We start from the raw sequence: 15,629 nt of genomic DNA on the forward strand, positions 1-15,629 counted from the left end.
AATAAACATATTCATAGGGACGCTGAAGAGTTCTTAGGAGGCTTTCCAGTTTAATTTGAAGCCATAGTTGATCCAAGGGGCTAGAAGAATGCCATTTTGTTCAGAAGGTTGTCAAAATGGAGACATTTTTCTCGTGAAGAGATTGAAAATAGGAGTAAAGAAAAGCTGTGATAGAAGTTTAGATTAATCCAATCCCTTTATGTATAGTCAGTGCTTTCCCCCTCCAGGACCTCATTCTGGTTCTTATGAAAAGAAGTCTAAGATTTCCAAAAATGGGACGACTCACATTCCTCAAGTAGAATCATAATAGTCAAGAGTGTAGCTTTGTTTGCCAGAATACCTCAAGGTTTTGTGATGAGTTGTGGAAGCAATGAGCTTCTGAATATGAAAGGAGGTGAGGGCAGCGCTTGCATGGGTGGATAATTTATCGGACATGCCTGTACAGTGCTCATTAATGGGCCATCATGGGACTTGTGCATGCATGCATTATAACCTACAAAACCTTCATCTCACTGACCATCGTGTATAATTCCTGAGAACATGCCTATTGATAATAACATAATTTTAATTATTCATTATAATCTCAAAAAGACCCATTGAAGATCCATACTTATTTTCAGATAGGTAGATCTGCCTTTTTCTAAAAAAACATTATTTTAATTAGGTATATATGACAGCAGAATGCATTTTGATTCATTGTACACAATTGTAGCACAACTTTTCATTTCTCTGGTTGTACACGATGTAGCATCGCACCATATGTGCAGTCATACATATATCTAGAGTAATGATGACCATCTCAAGATCAGCCTTTTCATGTGTACAGGTTAACAGGAAAGGGCTGGCATCAAGTAGGGTCAATAGAATCCATTAAGATTATCACTCATCATGTTAGTCCAGATCAGAGTAAAAGGATCAGGCTAAGCAACTTGTGGCCTCATGGTATCTGGTGTAGCAACCTGAAGGCAGGAAATGTCTAAGGAATGCTGCTTCATAGGGTTGCCCTGACATAGGAAACATGTCCACCACTGCTTCCTGGCTGCCCTCAGCCCTGGAGCCTTCGAAAAATCATAGAATTTGGGAACATAAATGAATACTAACTATTAGTCTGTCTTAACAACCTTCTTGATGAGGAGACTAACTTCTAGAGAGTTAAGTTACTTTGCTTAATGTTCTCTATTGAGTTTGGGACTGGTAGGGACCAAAACTGAGGCTTTTCTGTGTTTTTTTTTTCTATTCTACCCCATGTTTTAGGCCATCTCTGCTCAGGATAGAGGACTCACCAGAAACCACAACTATCTAATCCTATAAGGACAGATATATTCTCTGGGACCTGTCTTGGCTAGACAGTCACATGGTCAGTGGGGCTTTTTGATCAGGTCATGGACTATTGAGGGGAGGGGAAGTTTCTGGCACTAAAACATGGCACTATAATAAGGAGGACCTTGATGTTCCCAAAGTGAGTTCATCTGCTGCTTGAATACTGGTTTTAACAGGTAGAATCACGATTCAGAGATATCAGGTACTTCTTGAGCATTATTAAAATGAGGTCCATGTAATTATTAACCTTCCACATCATTTATTCACTGAGCATTTGTTATTTTACTAGACAGAGCACTTTTGAGAAAATCTCAATATTCTCAGCAAGGTCTCAAGAATATCTTCTTTTTCTTCTGTTTCTATATCTAATTTAAATATTTATGTTATACATTTCTTCCCTGTTAAGTTGAATCTATGATGTTATACCTTCAGTAACTATTGGATTACTTTTTCCTTTTAAATAAATCCAGAATGGTAGAGAAGAATCCTGGAAAAGAAGTGTAATATTGATGGGGAGCCTGGTGGTGCCAGCCTTATGGCTTTCTCCAGGAGAGTCTGTCTCACATGTATGTCTCAGTGTTCTCAAGAGAAGGAAGTAGAGGTTGAGAGGTTTACCCACAGTCCTGTAGGTGGTAATTGGTAAAATGAGGATTTGTGAGCCATGTTTGTCTCTTTGCAAAAACTATTTACCAGTGACTCAGTTATGGGTCAGTTTTATATTACTTTCCACTGGGCCCACACAGAATGAAATTGTGTAGAAAGTTCAATTTCTCCTTCATAATGCACCAGTGCTGGCAGACAGGTGGATGTCTGGGAATTCTCTTGAAGCCTCTTTACTGCAGATGGGTGGATTTGTTGGGGAGAGAGTTCATATGTGCCGAGTTTAAAAAACTCCCTTTTGCTATCTGTTTGTGGAGAAGTATAGTTAATGGGTCTTTAATCCAATTTCATTTTTTTTCCTTGCCCTCTGATTATTTCTGGTCATATTTATCTTAAATATAATTTTTCCCTATGAATGATATACTCTATCCTGATTGATTCTTTTTTATGTATAAGGGGAAGTATCAAACATAGAAAAACAATCTTTTTCTCCTCTTATTAGTTATTTAGTTAGAAGCAATCCAAAACTTTAGTTGGGAAAAGAAACTATGAAGCTTCCTATCCCCTGTCTTGTGGATGATTTTAGTGCCCAACTAGCAATCACATCCCAAATATGGAAAACTCTCCATGGTTTAGCTCTACCTCATTCTCTGACTTCCCGCACCCACTTTCTTTATTCCTTCACATTCAGCTTGCCTTTCTCTGTCTCCAACCCCCACTGACACACACACACACACACACACACACACTCACAGTCCTCCCCTCAGTTGATATGGTGTAGTGTTTAGCTAGAGCTGCTCCATCTCTCTGGAATCTCCTCAGTAGCACCATTGAGTCACTCTTTGTTCCAGCTCTTGCCTAAACACAGTCCTGCTTACCCTTGCAAGAGACAGTGAATCAGACTTCTATTTTATTTTGTGATTTTCTTCAGTGCCAATTCTAAGAATGTTTTTAAGAAGCTGAATTACTTTAACACTTGTAGTTATGTTTATTTGCTCCTTTGGCTCGGTAACTTATTCTGATTTGAGAAAATGTTCTTTATTCAAGCTTAAAGTATTTTATACTTTGTTATATAATGGCTCCTGATAAGAAAATAAAATGAATAATATATATAATATATACATTTTATATATATATATATATATATATATATATATGAATGAATGACAAGGGTGATTTATAAAAGGTATTTCATTATTATCATTTTTAAATGACTACAAGTAAGACTAAAGTCATTTTGAAAGGACTAAAGTCATTTTTAAAAGACTTTACAAGTAAGACATTGTGGATGTCTTCATGAAGTGGTTACTTTTTTTATTGTTACGTTTCTGAACCCTTTAGCAAATGCCTCCTGAGACTCTTATCGTATGAATGGCAAGTTAACGCTGATGACAGGTTTTGCAGGGGAGGGTGACTTGAGACCACACTCTGCTTACCAAACTCAGTGTCTCGGATACATTCCGAAAGATTGATTGCCTTTTTCTAGTCCCATCCCTGCTTGTACCTGTATCCTTCATTCTCACACCTTTTGAGGTCAAGATTCTTTTCTCACTGTCTCATTATTGGCCCAGGGAGGCAGGATGATCTGCTGGAAATCTCACTGGCAGTGAGAGAGCTGGGATTTCAATCCAGATCTTGTGACTTTAGTCCAGCACTCTTCCTTTCTTATACTGCTGGATCTTCCTCCTCCAGGACTCTGTACAGGACAGCAAACATTGCTGGAATGATGGTGTTGTAGGCGCCAGCAATTTAAGGCTTGAAAACTAAGCCTGACAAAACCACACTTCAATATCTATCACAGCATTTCCAAGTTACTGTTCATGTCTGAAACAACTCCAGTGGTGAGTTTTTAATTGACAAAAATTGTGAGCACTGGCTCCTAAGTGATAAGTTTTGAACTTACATTCCCCTTACAAATTCATAAGGAAGTCTAAAAGCAGCTGTCACCACAGCTTAGCTTTGAGAATCAGGAAAGTGCTACTGTATTACCTCAAAATTGAGACTAAAGTGTGAAGATACATATTTTTAATCAGGCTGAAGTCTTAAAAAGTCTTTTCACAGTAATTTTAAAATGTTTGGCAACTAAATTAAAAGTTTTCAAAATTAGGTTTTTACATCATTGCTTGTGATTATTTTGTGTTACAAAGGTGATAACATGGATATTTGTGGAATAATTGTAATGATTCTTTTTTTAAAAATACATTTTTTAGTTGTAGATGGACACAATATCTTTATTTATTTTTATGTGTTGCTGAGGATCGAACCCAGTGCCTCACACATGCGAGGCAGGTGCTCCACCACTGAGCCACAACCCCAGCCCTAATTGTAATGATTCTTGAACAGCCTAACCTTCTGAAGCACAGCGCGAACAGAGTTATGAAGATAGAAAGGGTCAATGAATTATTTTCATACACTCAGTTTTCCAGTGTCATAGCCATAATACTGATGCTTCAGGGCCAGGAGTAGTTCCAGTAGTTTTTCTGTTTTGTTTGCATAAAGCTAGTAGGTGGAGGCTCAGATGGGGCGAGCACCTCTGGAGATGTGGAAATGAGGGAGGAGGAGATAAGGCAAAAAGGAAGTGGTTGGAGGTGCATCTGTCAGACCCAGTCCTGTTATAGACCTGAGAACAGCACAGGTGTGTGAATTTGGCTCCAGTGTGTAGTAATGGATTTCCTAAATGGAATGATGTAGCCTACCAGGACATATTGACCATAAGGTTTTTTACCTGGCAGAAATCATGGAGGTCATTTGTTAATAACCTGGGCATCACCAAGAGGTGATCCATTAGGCTCAGCTCCTGGTGAAGATGTCAGCAGCTTCCATTATCGAGGACATCTATTATTGAAAAGATCTTCTATTTAAAGAGTTGAGTCTTCTCTCCTGTGGTTTGTCACCTTTTGTCCTGCTAGTTCCTTCATCATGCAGCAAGCTTCATCCTGTGAATGGATCTCAATGCTGCCACCATGTCCACATAGTCTTCTTAGCTCTACTTTTTTTCAGTTGATTCTCATAGGGCCTGCTTTCTAGAACCTTCATTGTTCTGCTTGTCCTGCCCTAGCTGGGTCATGCATTGGCTAGAACCTGGCAGTTGGGGGGAGGGTTATAGTGTCCCTTAACCAAAGCCCAAGTTCTGTGAGCTTTTTAAGGAGTTAGAACATGTTGGTTGTTGGACAGGATAGTTTTTTTTTGTTTGTTTGTTTCTGACTTGACATAACCTTGTATTGGGTTGTAAATTTAACACATTTCTCCTGGATTGTTTATACCTAGGATACATCCTGAAATGATAGACAGACTTTCTCTGAAAATGTGATGGATGACTCACATGGGAGAAATTTTATTTTCGTTTTTAACTTGTAAAAAACTCATCTCAGCCTGAGCATATAAATGTAGTTAGAGTGAGTCTATAGCCACATGACTATGTCTCACCAAGAAGTAGAACTTACCAGTCTTAGAGAAGAACATCCCATGTCATTCTTCCTGGTGTGATCTTTTGTCCCACCTTCTTTTCCTCTAGGTCCAAGTGAGACCTGGTGGTGTTCTGTGACCTCTTAGGCAGAGATTGAGTAGGGCTACAGGTGGCACTTCTGAATGTACAGGCATGCCTTTTCATATTTAAATAAGCAAAGGGACTTATGTAAAACTTTCTGCCTTGTAATCATGACTTCATCCCTTGTAGCCCATTCTTATACTATGCAGACCCAGTTTTGAGGCGAACACACAATGTTGTGGTACCACCTACGCTGCCATTTATTTCATCGATTTGGATGGCTTGTGCTGCTCTTGGCTGTGGACCCGCAAAAACAAAGCCACGGGATAAAGCAGCCTGAATCATGTAATGAAAACCTTGTACCTTATTGGAGGCCCAGTGGAGAGAAATGATTTATTTTTATCCAACCAAATAAAACATTCTAAGAATCCAAGGTGAAAATTGGATTTTAACTGCTACTAACATTTTGAGCATATAAAATCAGCAAGTGTTGAGTGTTTTGTTTGATTAAGAGAAGAGCCTAAGGAGTCTGGTCGAGGAATGATCTGCACAGGATGTGGACTGGTGTCTTTTGTAAACCTGATTTACAAAATAGAAATAAACACTAAGCACATTTTGGCAGCCAGTTTGTAACAGTGGAGATCTCTGTTTTTATTTAGTTCCCAGTCTTACACCCTGATCATTGTTCCCCCCCTTCCTCTCTGTCCTTCATGCTTCAGGATTAAGCCTTCTGTGATTAAGCTCAAGGAGTCTGGGAACTACCTGGAATCAGTTTGTTCTCATGTTGATTATCTATTCCTTCTGTGGGTGTGTGTATCCCACCCTGTCTCTCTGCCTGCCTGCCCAGCTTTTAGCACATTGTTTTGTCAAGTCTTCCTGTCATCTCTGAGACTGTTCACCTGTGGCCCTGGTACTTCTCCAGACCCAGGGGCTTTGCTGCACACCTGGTAGTGCCCATACCTAGCTGAGGACTCCGTCTGAGTCAGTGAGTTGGTGTCTGGCTCACAACAGGCAGTGGTCACTCAGTAAATGTTTATCCAACTGGGTTGTTGTGCAGACAAGATCCCTTGTCTGTCTAAGGAACACATGTTGTGTCTCTGCAGGAGTGACAGCCCAGCTTCATGAGACTTATGATCCTTAGCCCTTGCTTACTTGGATTAGGCTCTTATCAGTGCCTTGTCCAGAGTTGTATGTCCTCTCAGGTTCATCTCAAAACTTTTACCTAATTCAAAAGGTCTTTTACACTAATTCCTATTTCAGGGAAATTCATTTTGTCCTATAGAGCCATTTCCTGTGGAGTCTGGGTACTTGAGACACCAGCCTATTGGACTGGGCACCCACAGTTCACTCCACCTTTGCCTCCTATTCCCTGGGGTATCTGACAGACAGGAGGGCTCTCACAAGGACGTCTGGAACAGGGAACTTTTATCTATAACAATAATAAATGATAATGGCAACGATAGCTTTGTACCTACCTGTGTCCGGCATAATGCTCAGCCTTGAACATACATTTTCCTTTTCACTTTCCATGGCCCTATAAGAAAGATACTATTATTCTCTCTATGTTATGGATAAGAAATTAATCTAAGATAAAGCACATGTGGAGTCTTACCACAAGGGTTCATACCAGACCTCTGTAACTCTTGAGTTACACTCTTTGTTGAGGTGAGGGGGATTGAACCCAGGGCTTTGTGCACATGCTAGGCAAGTGCTTTACCACTTGAGCCCCAGCCCCAGACTATGAGTCACTTCTGATTTTTAAATATTTTTTTAGTTATTGATGGTCCTTTATTTTCTTTATTTATATGCGGTACTGAGGATCGAACCTAGGGCCTCACACATGTGAGCCAAGTGCTCTACCACTGAGCCACAACCCCAGCCCCCATGAGTCATCTTTTTAACTGCTTTGTACTGCTTTTGGAGAGCACACGGCATGCTGTCAATCATTAAACATAATAAAAACCTAAGGACATCAAAGCTATAATTTAGCTAAAACTTCATTAACTGAGTTGGGCCTTCTCTGGTTAATTTTATGATTTGGATATGTAGTCATTTACAGCCTCAGTCAGAATGCTGCTTGTCTGGGCCTGGCAGGAAGGAAACGCTGCCCCAGGAGGATTGCCAGCTGAGTCGTGTCTACCTGCTGCCCTTCTTAGGGTCCCCACCTGCCTGGACTTCCCATCACCGTGGGGCATGTATGCTCACTTCCGTTGGTTTGTCACATAGCTATTGCCTACTTGAATGGACTAAACTAGTTTAGTAGTTCTTTCGGTTGTTCCTTCCTTCAGTGTTTACTGAGCATTAGCTATGCGTATTGGGAGGTAAAGCTAGCGGTATACATATGCTTGTAACTAAAATGCACAGCAGAGCAGTGGAACTATGTAGAAAGAGTTGTGGAGTCAAGAGGAAATGGGAATGACTGGGACTGAATTGAGGGGAGTCTCTTCAGAGCCAGGTCCCATGGGATGAATACAGTTTGGGTGAAGAATAAAGGAGAGAGCATCCCAGGGTAAGGAAAAAGCTTTTAAAAAGACATGGCTGGTTCAGACAGGGAAGGGTCCTGTGGCGTGCCTGAGGGATAGCAGAGATTGCCCAAGGTAGGAGTACGGAGGACCTTCTAAGTCATGCTGGAGTGTGCAGTTTTCAGACAATGAAGAGCCACTGGAGATTTTTAAGCAGTAGTGTAATGTGATCGGGTTTGTCTTTGAAAGAATGACTCTGGAAACTGTTGGGAGGATTTTGTAGGGGTTGAGGTAGAGTGAGGCAGGATAGTTCCTTTGGTGCTCTCTGTTTATGCACAAGGCAGGATGGCAGTCGGCTTAGCCTATACAGCAGGCGAGGAGAGTCAGGTAGGCCTCCCTGCCCACCTGGCCTTTGGATTGCTTTGCAGAGCAGGGTCTGTTTTCTTCGGCCCTTCCTCACCCTAGTAGGACATCTATCTTCAGGACGGTGCCACTCAACCCCAGCTGACCTCCTGTGGTTGACTAAGAGTCTCACCTGTTCTTAGTATTTAACAACAATGTTGTTCCAGTAACTCCAAGCCTGGCTTTTCTGCCTCAGGCTGATCTTGCTTGAACCTGCCAGCACTTTCCTAGCTTGGCTGACCTCTCTGGGTTAGACTGCTTGGCTGTCTGGAGGCTTTGTCCCTGCCAGAGCTGATCTGGCTCAGCCAACAATCATTTCTTGTACTGTCCTCTCATGTCTTATTCTTGCTTAGGCCTCAGAGTTATAGGAAGACGAGAAACCTTTTGCAGGTGGGACTTGTAGTGCATTCTCCAGTGTTACACACACACTACAACCTCATAGCTCTGTTCTCTGATAATTAACAAGAGAGATTTAAACAGCCAGTAACAACTAAAATTTAGAAAGCTTCTATTAAAGACGGAGGGGCCAGGTGTGCTGTGGCACATGCCTATAATAATTCCAGTCATTCTGGAGGCTGAGGCAGAAGGATCACAAGTTGGAGGCCAGCAATGTAGTCAGACTCTAAAACAACTTAGTGACTTTGCAAGACCCTGTCTTAAAATAAAAATAAAATAAAATTAAAAAGGGCTGGGGATGTGGCTAAGTGGTTAAGCACTCCTGGGTTCAATCCTCAGTATAAAAAAAAAAAAAGAAAACATGGCTGGGGTATAGCTCAGTGGTGGAGCACTTGGCAGGGTATCCACAGCCGTGGGTTCAATCCCCAGCATTGAATGAACAAATAAATAAATAAATAAATAAATAAACAAACAAATAAAAAGGTTTATAATGATTTTTTTTCAATTATAAATTTCTTTTTATGAAAAAAAAGACACTGGAAACTTAAGTTTTATAAAGTGCTCTGAGCACTTTATAAAGTTCAAAAAACTTTAAAAATGCCAAGGTGCTCCTTTTTGGAAATGTGCTCATTCACTTTTGGGTTGCATTGGTTCTGGTCCTGGTATTTTGTTTTAGTTTTATAGTTGTTCTTTTCCTCCCTAATTGTGTTGATAACAAGGGAACCATTTTATGACGTGACTGTGAAGCACAGCAGTGCTCCTGAGCTGAGCATCCTGCTCTCAATTAACCTTCATATTTCACACCTCATCATTGCAGTGTGGCAAAGCTCTCCCTGGCCTTTCAAAGCAAGAGGACTGCTGTGGAACCGTGGGTACCTCCTGGGGCTTTAACAAATGCCAGAAATGTCCCAAGAAGCCATGTGAGTGACGTTTCATCATTCCTTTGTAGATGAAGGGAGCATACCTGTTTTCTTGTGACTGCTCTTTTAATGATGAGACAATATTAGACATTTAGAGAACTCTTGCTGTATTCTAGAACACAGGGTTATGCTGTATACTCCCAGAAGCCTTGCACGTCTGTATGCAGAGTTTTCTTATTAGCTCTGTTTTTTTTTTTAATAAGCACAGTTAGCAGTTGCCTTCTCCTGTTGGATTCTGATGGGGAAAAAAGTCTTCTGGGAGGTGATAAGCTAAAATGGGCTTCCTTATCTCTGGGAGGGGGAACATAAGACACCTTTTGGAATGGAAAATAAGTACAGATATTATTTCTGAAATTAAATTCCTCAAATGAAACTTTTATTACTATTCACAACTCATGCTATAGTTTCTGTGATAGAATTTTAATTTTCTTTAAAAGAGAGACTAAAATGAGGAAATGATTGGTTGCCAATTGGTTTATCAAAAAAGAAAAGAAAGTTTTCTTTGCTGGGACACAATACTTTCCCTTTTTCATAGAACTAACTTTATACTGACACACGCTTAGTAGCAATAATATATAACAACACCTTCATGCTTTGAGTTGTCTTTAAAGAGCTTTTGAGGGGCGGGGGTTGTAAATCAGTGATACAGCGCTTGCCCAACATGTATGAGGCACTGGGTTCAATCCTCAGCACCACATATAAATAAATAAAATAAAGGTATTGTGTCCATTTACAAATAAAAAAAAAAATTAGAAAAATAAAGACCTTTGCAGAAACTGTTGATTTGAATAAACTCAGGTTACACCTTCCCATTTCTTTCTTCTCAACAGTAGTTCATATTTTTAAGTTTTTGAATGAGGTGTTAACTCTGGATCACTGGTTTCTAAGGAATACCTTTTGGACAAGTGACTTGTTTTAAGCTGAACTTTCTTACATTTCCTCGTTATGTTTTTGCTAAGAGAGCAAGTCACATTTTTCTGTCATCTCCTTTGCCTCATGTAGCTTAAGAGTTTTATAATTGCTTTTTATTCTTCATACTGCAAGCAATTTCTCATTTGCTTCAACTGGACAATTTTTACTTCCTTTTCTTAATTATCTGTTGATTGGATCCCTATTCTCAGCTGCCTTTTAAATCTATGTTCAATCTCAAGGCTGCCATCTTGGAATTATTTCTGTGTATCTCTTTCTTATGTACTATTTGTTTCTCCAGCATACTAATTTGTTTGAAATAATTGTCTCTCACTTGGATTTCCTTACCTCTCAAACTTACAAGTCCTCTAAATGCCTAAAGCTAATTTCACTTATTTTCTTGATACTGCTCCCAGCTTCCTATAGAGGACTACCTTGTGGAAATGCCTGATGTAGCTCCTGAAACTTAATGAGTTCATCATTGAGGGAGATATCACATAATAAGAATATTCCATAGTGAGAGAATTTTCCAAGTAGGCTTTTCACATGGACTGGGTGATGATTCACAGCATGGATTTTTGGGAGTATGTTGGATGGAGATGGTCTCTCCTCAATGGATGATCCATTTGCTTAGAATTATTTTGACAGTTTGACCAAAGGGATCTCTAGGATTTATCTGGAAGGATTTAAAGAGCATAGTGCTTAGAGCTAGAATGAATTTAACTCCCAGCTCTGTCGTTTGCGATTTTTAATTTTTATTTATTTATTTATTCTAATTAGGTATATATGACAGCAGAATGCATTTTGATTCATTGTACACAATTGAAGCACAACTTTTCATTTCTCTGGTTGTACATGATGTAGCGTCACACCATATGTGCAGTCAGTCATACATGTACCTAGGGTAAGGATGTCCTGTCATTTGCTGTTGATTCTTATGGGCCATTAAACTGTAGTCTATATCTAAAATGTCCAAAAAAAGCATCGTCACCTACCCTTCATTTACCATGTGTGTTGTCACAATATTGCGGAAGGTGACGTGTTTCCTGCTGTCAGGTCTAAGGACTGAGGATGAGACAAGTTCTTCTAACTGTTGTGGGGAAGGGTGCCAAGTTTTCATTATTTAGCACTTTCTCTATCTTCTCTCTTCTTCTGTTTTATTTATTTTTTATTTATCTTTGAGTATTTATGGCTTATCTGCTTCTCTTTCCTCCCTTTTCTAAAGCCTAAAGCAGCAGAGAGTGGCAGACATTAAGGATAAAGCCTTTTTTTTTTCTTTTTATTATTTAACTTCCATTCCTGACCCTTTGTCATACTTATCTACGATTGCGTTATCTAGGAATGAATTTGCCACTTTATATGGTTTTGTTAGCTCTCATTCTTAATCTAGATAATTATTTGAGTTGTGTGTGAAAGTATGAGGTTTCTGTTACTTTTAACTGAATGTTGATGAAAATAAATTCATCTGTTGGGTCATTTAATGTATAAAGTTGAAGAGACTGGTTTCAGCTGGAAGGCTAGTGTGGATTATGAATGAAGTAAATTATTAACATCTTGACATTTATTCTGTTTGCACCATCTTGAGTGACTCACTCCCAAGAAACACACTCAGGGTCACATTCTTCCTGTGTCATTTAAAAAACTTTCCTTCCCCCGGTTGGTTCTAGTCTCTAAATCATATTCATTTTGGAAGAGATCAGACTTTCCTTGGCTTTAGATGTTACACTTTGGTGTTTCATGCCTTTTTTTTTTCATTCAAAGTAATTCAAACTTCAATTTTCAAGTGGCTTTTATTTAATACTTGAAGTTTTTGTTTAGCCACAAACAGAAAGATCTTTCATTGTTCATCATTTTCTTTAGCTGTAAAAACTTAATTTTAAATCTGCAAATGATTTCATTAACTAGTCTGTAGTCTATTAGAAATGTGCTTTGTGTGAACAAGTCACTTGTCCTTTTAACACTTTTAGAACAAAATTAACGTAGAATCCTAAGCTGAAGAGCACTTTTAGAGATCATCTGGTCTGGCTCTCGGCCTTGAAGTAGATTGCTGTAGAAACTTCTAAAGCAAGTTGTTTTCTCTTTTGTCTTTGAAGAATTCACAGGCCAGAGATTGTCCACCATCTCTGTAGGCAGCCTATTCCAGTGTCTTCATTATATGGGACCAGACTAGGCATAAGGCCAAGTGGCTGGATGTGGCGATTTCCACATGACAATGTCTCCCCTCTTGTAACCTCTTGCTCCCTGAAGTTAAGCACTGGGGAGGAATAGATAATTGGTGATAGAAATATTTAATAACCTCTTGGAAGGAAATAGAAAATATTTATGTGATTCTTTCAGTTAATATAATCAGTTACTGACAATTCTACCTATGACAAAATACAAACTAAACTGAAAAACAAGCATCATGTGAATGAAAGCAGTTGTGGAACTCTGCATTGGTATTGGTATTTTTCTGATGAATAAGTAAGTCCACTGATGCCCCGAATGACTTTGATTACCACCTCTAGAAGTTTGGGGGTCATAGAATTGAAACTAAGCATGTAACAGAATTGTTTCTTCCCTTACAGCCTATCATGGATATAATCAAATGATGGAATGCCTACAAGGTTATAAGCGGGTTAACAACACCTTTTGTCAAGGTAAGCTAGCTCAGTTCATTGGTATGGACTCAACCATTGTTTTGACCTTTTAGAAACTTGAGTTGTTTTGTCACATGTTGCTTTTGAGCCAACCATGTGAAGCTCACACAGTGAACCACTTCTTGTTCACTCCATTCAGCTACAGAAATATGGACATATAATGCCTAGTTTAGTATATCCAGTTAGTGTATGGTTGCTGCAATGGCTTCACTATCATTGAAATTTTATAAAACTTTTTTTTTCTTTGGTAGCACTGGGGATTCTACCACTGATCTATGTCCCCACCCTTCCTTTTTTTTTTAATTATCATATGATAATTATACTTAATAGTGAGGTTCATTGTGATATATTTGTACATGTGTGAAGCTCTTTTACCTTCTGTTAAATTGTGATAAAAAACACAGGAGTTCAAGAGCAACCTGTGCTCTCTGTGCTGGTGCTTAATATCAACGCATGGCTGCATGCACATACATAGGCATGAATGTTCACCTGGTAGTGCGACTTCTGTGATGACACATCATTGAACAACAAAAGTTGAATAGAATATCCCTGGCCACCTCAAAATATTTGGATGCTAAATATCAGAGCAAACACTTTTCCTAGGCAGTGGGAAAGCTACAAAGTTAAATGGGAAATGCCCTGAGTGCTTTTGCCAAATTTATTTTGAGCCATCAGCAGAGTTATACAAATGGAGGTACCTCAGAGTTCCCCAGTATTGTGTCTATATTCTGTAAATGAGGAAAATAAAACTCAGAGAGGTTAAGTGACTTTCCTGTGGCCGCAAAGAGCTAAGATTGTGACTCAGGTTCACCAATGCCTAGTTTAGTGTCCATATTATGAAATTTAGTTTTAGTTGTTTTGTGGGATATCCAATTAATGCTCATCATTTCCCTTTATACATCTAGGGCAAGGGTATTATTAGTAACTTGGTTATACATGTACATTGAAATAAATAGAGTCTCACAGACTCTTACTACAAACCATGTGGATAATTGACCAAAGAAGACATTTGGTCTTGAAGTTTATTTGTAGAAAATATTTTAATTATGGATTGAATTTCTTTAATAATTACTATATTATTAAGATTTTCTATTTCCTCTTTGTATCAGTATCTAGTGTTTTTTTTTTTTTTTTTTTTTGCTTTAGAAATTGTTCATTTCATTCAAAGTTTCAGATTTATTTATTTGAAGTTTATCCTTAATATGCTCTTAGGGTCCCTTTGATACCTAAAGCAACCCCCCTGTTGGTTATGGTATCATGAGTTTTTTTTGTGCCATATTCGTTTTTTCTTGATTAGGCTTGCCAAAAGTTTATCAGTGTTACCTATTTTCTGTTTTGTTGAGAACACTTGTCATGTATTTCACTGCTTTCTGCTTTTGGCTTTCGTTTCTCTCCTCCTTTCTGTTTGGTTTGCAGCTGCTTCCTGATTTCTTCATAGTGGATCATTGATGTCAGCAGTTCTTCCTTTGTAGTACGTTCATTTAATGCATAAATTCTTATCATCCTGGCTTCTGACAGTAATGGTATCCCTCAATCCTGTGTCATATTCCTATTTTGTTTAAGTTAAGCTAAAATGTATTTTGAGTTCTTTTTTGGCCCTTAGGTTTTTTAGGGATGTATGCTAAATATCTAAATATTTGTGAAAACGTTCTTAATTGTTAGTTGTTGAGAGAGTGTTAAAATCTACTATCATCAGGGGATGGATTTTTCTCCTTTCCTATCTGGAAAGTTTCAATGTACATTTTTCCATGTATAGTAATTCTCTTGTGGACAATATATACTTGGGTCTAGCTTTTTTTTTTTAAAATACATTCTGATATTCATCTTCTTAATTGAGGTGTTTGTTGCATTGAAATATAGTATAAGTATTTGTAAGGTTGGATATAGGTTGACCTAAAATCTCTGTCTCCTCAGGACTTTTTCTTGTTCCTATTTCCGTTTTCTTGCCTTCTTTTGCATTATTTGACTATTTTTTAGAATTTCATTTAAATGTATCTATGGGCTTTTAAAATATCATTTAGCATTATTTTCAAGCGATTGCTCTAGGAATTGTAATACACATCTTCAACTCATGGCTGGCTACTCAGCACTTCACAAAAAAACATAAACCTCTGCTTTCAAGTAGATCCTGATCTAGGCTTGGGGTTTGCTCTCCTACTTAGACTCCATGCTACATCTTCACTGATAATTGCCATGTGAATCAGTCCCCCCACAGCATCAGGATCTCCTCCTACATTACTTTGAAATTGTCTGTTTACATAGTATGCTAAGTAAGACCCAGAGAGGTGAAGTAGCTTGTACAGACGTAGATAATAAGTACTCAGCATAGGGGTCTAAGGTAGACCGAAGCCAGAACAGAAGCTAGCCACTGTCTTTTTCTATTATAGGGAAAGGGAACTGACATTTGTGGCTCACTTACCATGTGTTTGATCATATGATTATGCACTTCCTTGAATCTTTGGAATGATCCTGTGGCTTTAGGGCATTCTCAACG

The 15,629-nt window shown here is 38.7% G+C and overlaps 1 protein-coding gene across 7 annotated transcripts in view; it reads left to right on the forward strand.

Moving 5' to 3' along the window:
- Positions 1–15,629, forward strand: part of Ltbp1 (latent transforming growth factor beta binding protein 1) — a 393,004-nt gene that overhangs the window by 227,514 nt on the left and 149,861 nt on the right. For all 7 annotated transcript variants that reach the window (XM_046441615.2, XM_046441616.2, XM_046441617.2 and 4 more), the window contains 2 exons: positions 9,485–9,587; positions 13,064–13,135. In XM_046441615.2, the coding sequence (XP_046297571.1) occupies positions 9,485–9,587; positions 13,064–13,135 (175 nt within the window). The remainder of the gene's footprint in view (positions 1–9,484; positions 9,588–13,063; positions 13,136–15,629) is intronic.

Source organism: Marmota monax, unplaced genomic scaffold (genome assembly GCF_021218885.2).
Source record: "Marmota monax isolate L192 unplaced genomic scaffold, Marmota_monax_Labrador192_F-V1.1 WCK01_AAM20220418_F8-fsc00010, whole genome shotgun sequence".
NCBI lineage: Eukaryota > Metazoa > Chordata > Mammalia > Rodentia > Sciuridae > Marmota > Marmota monax.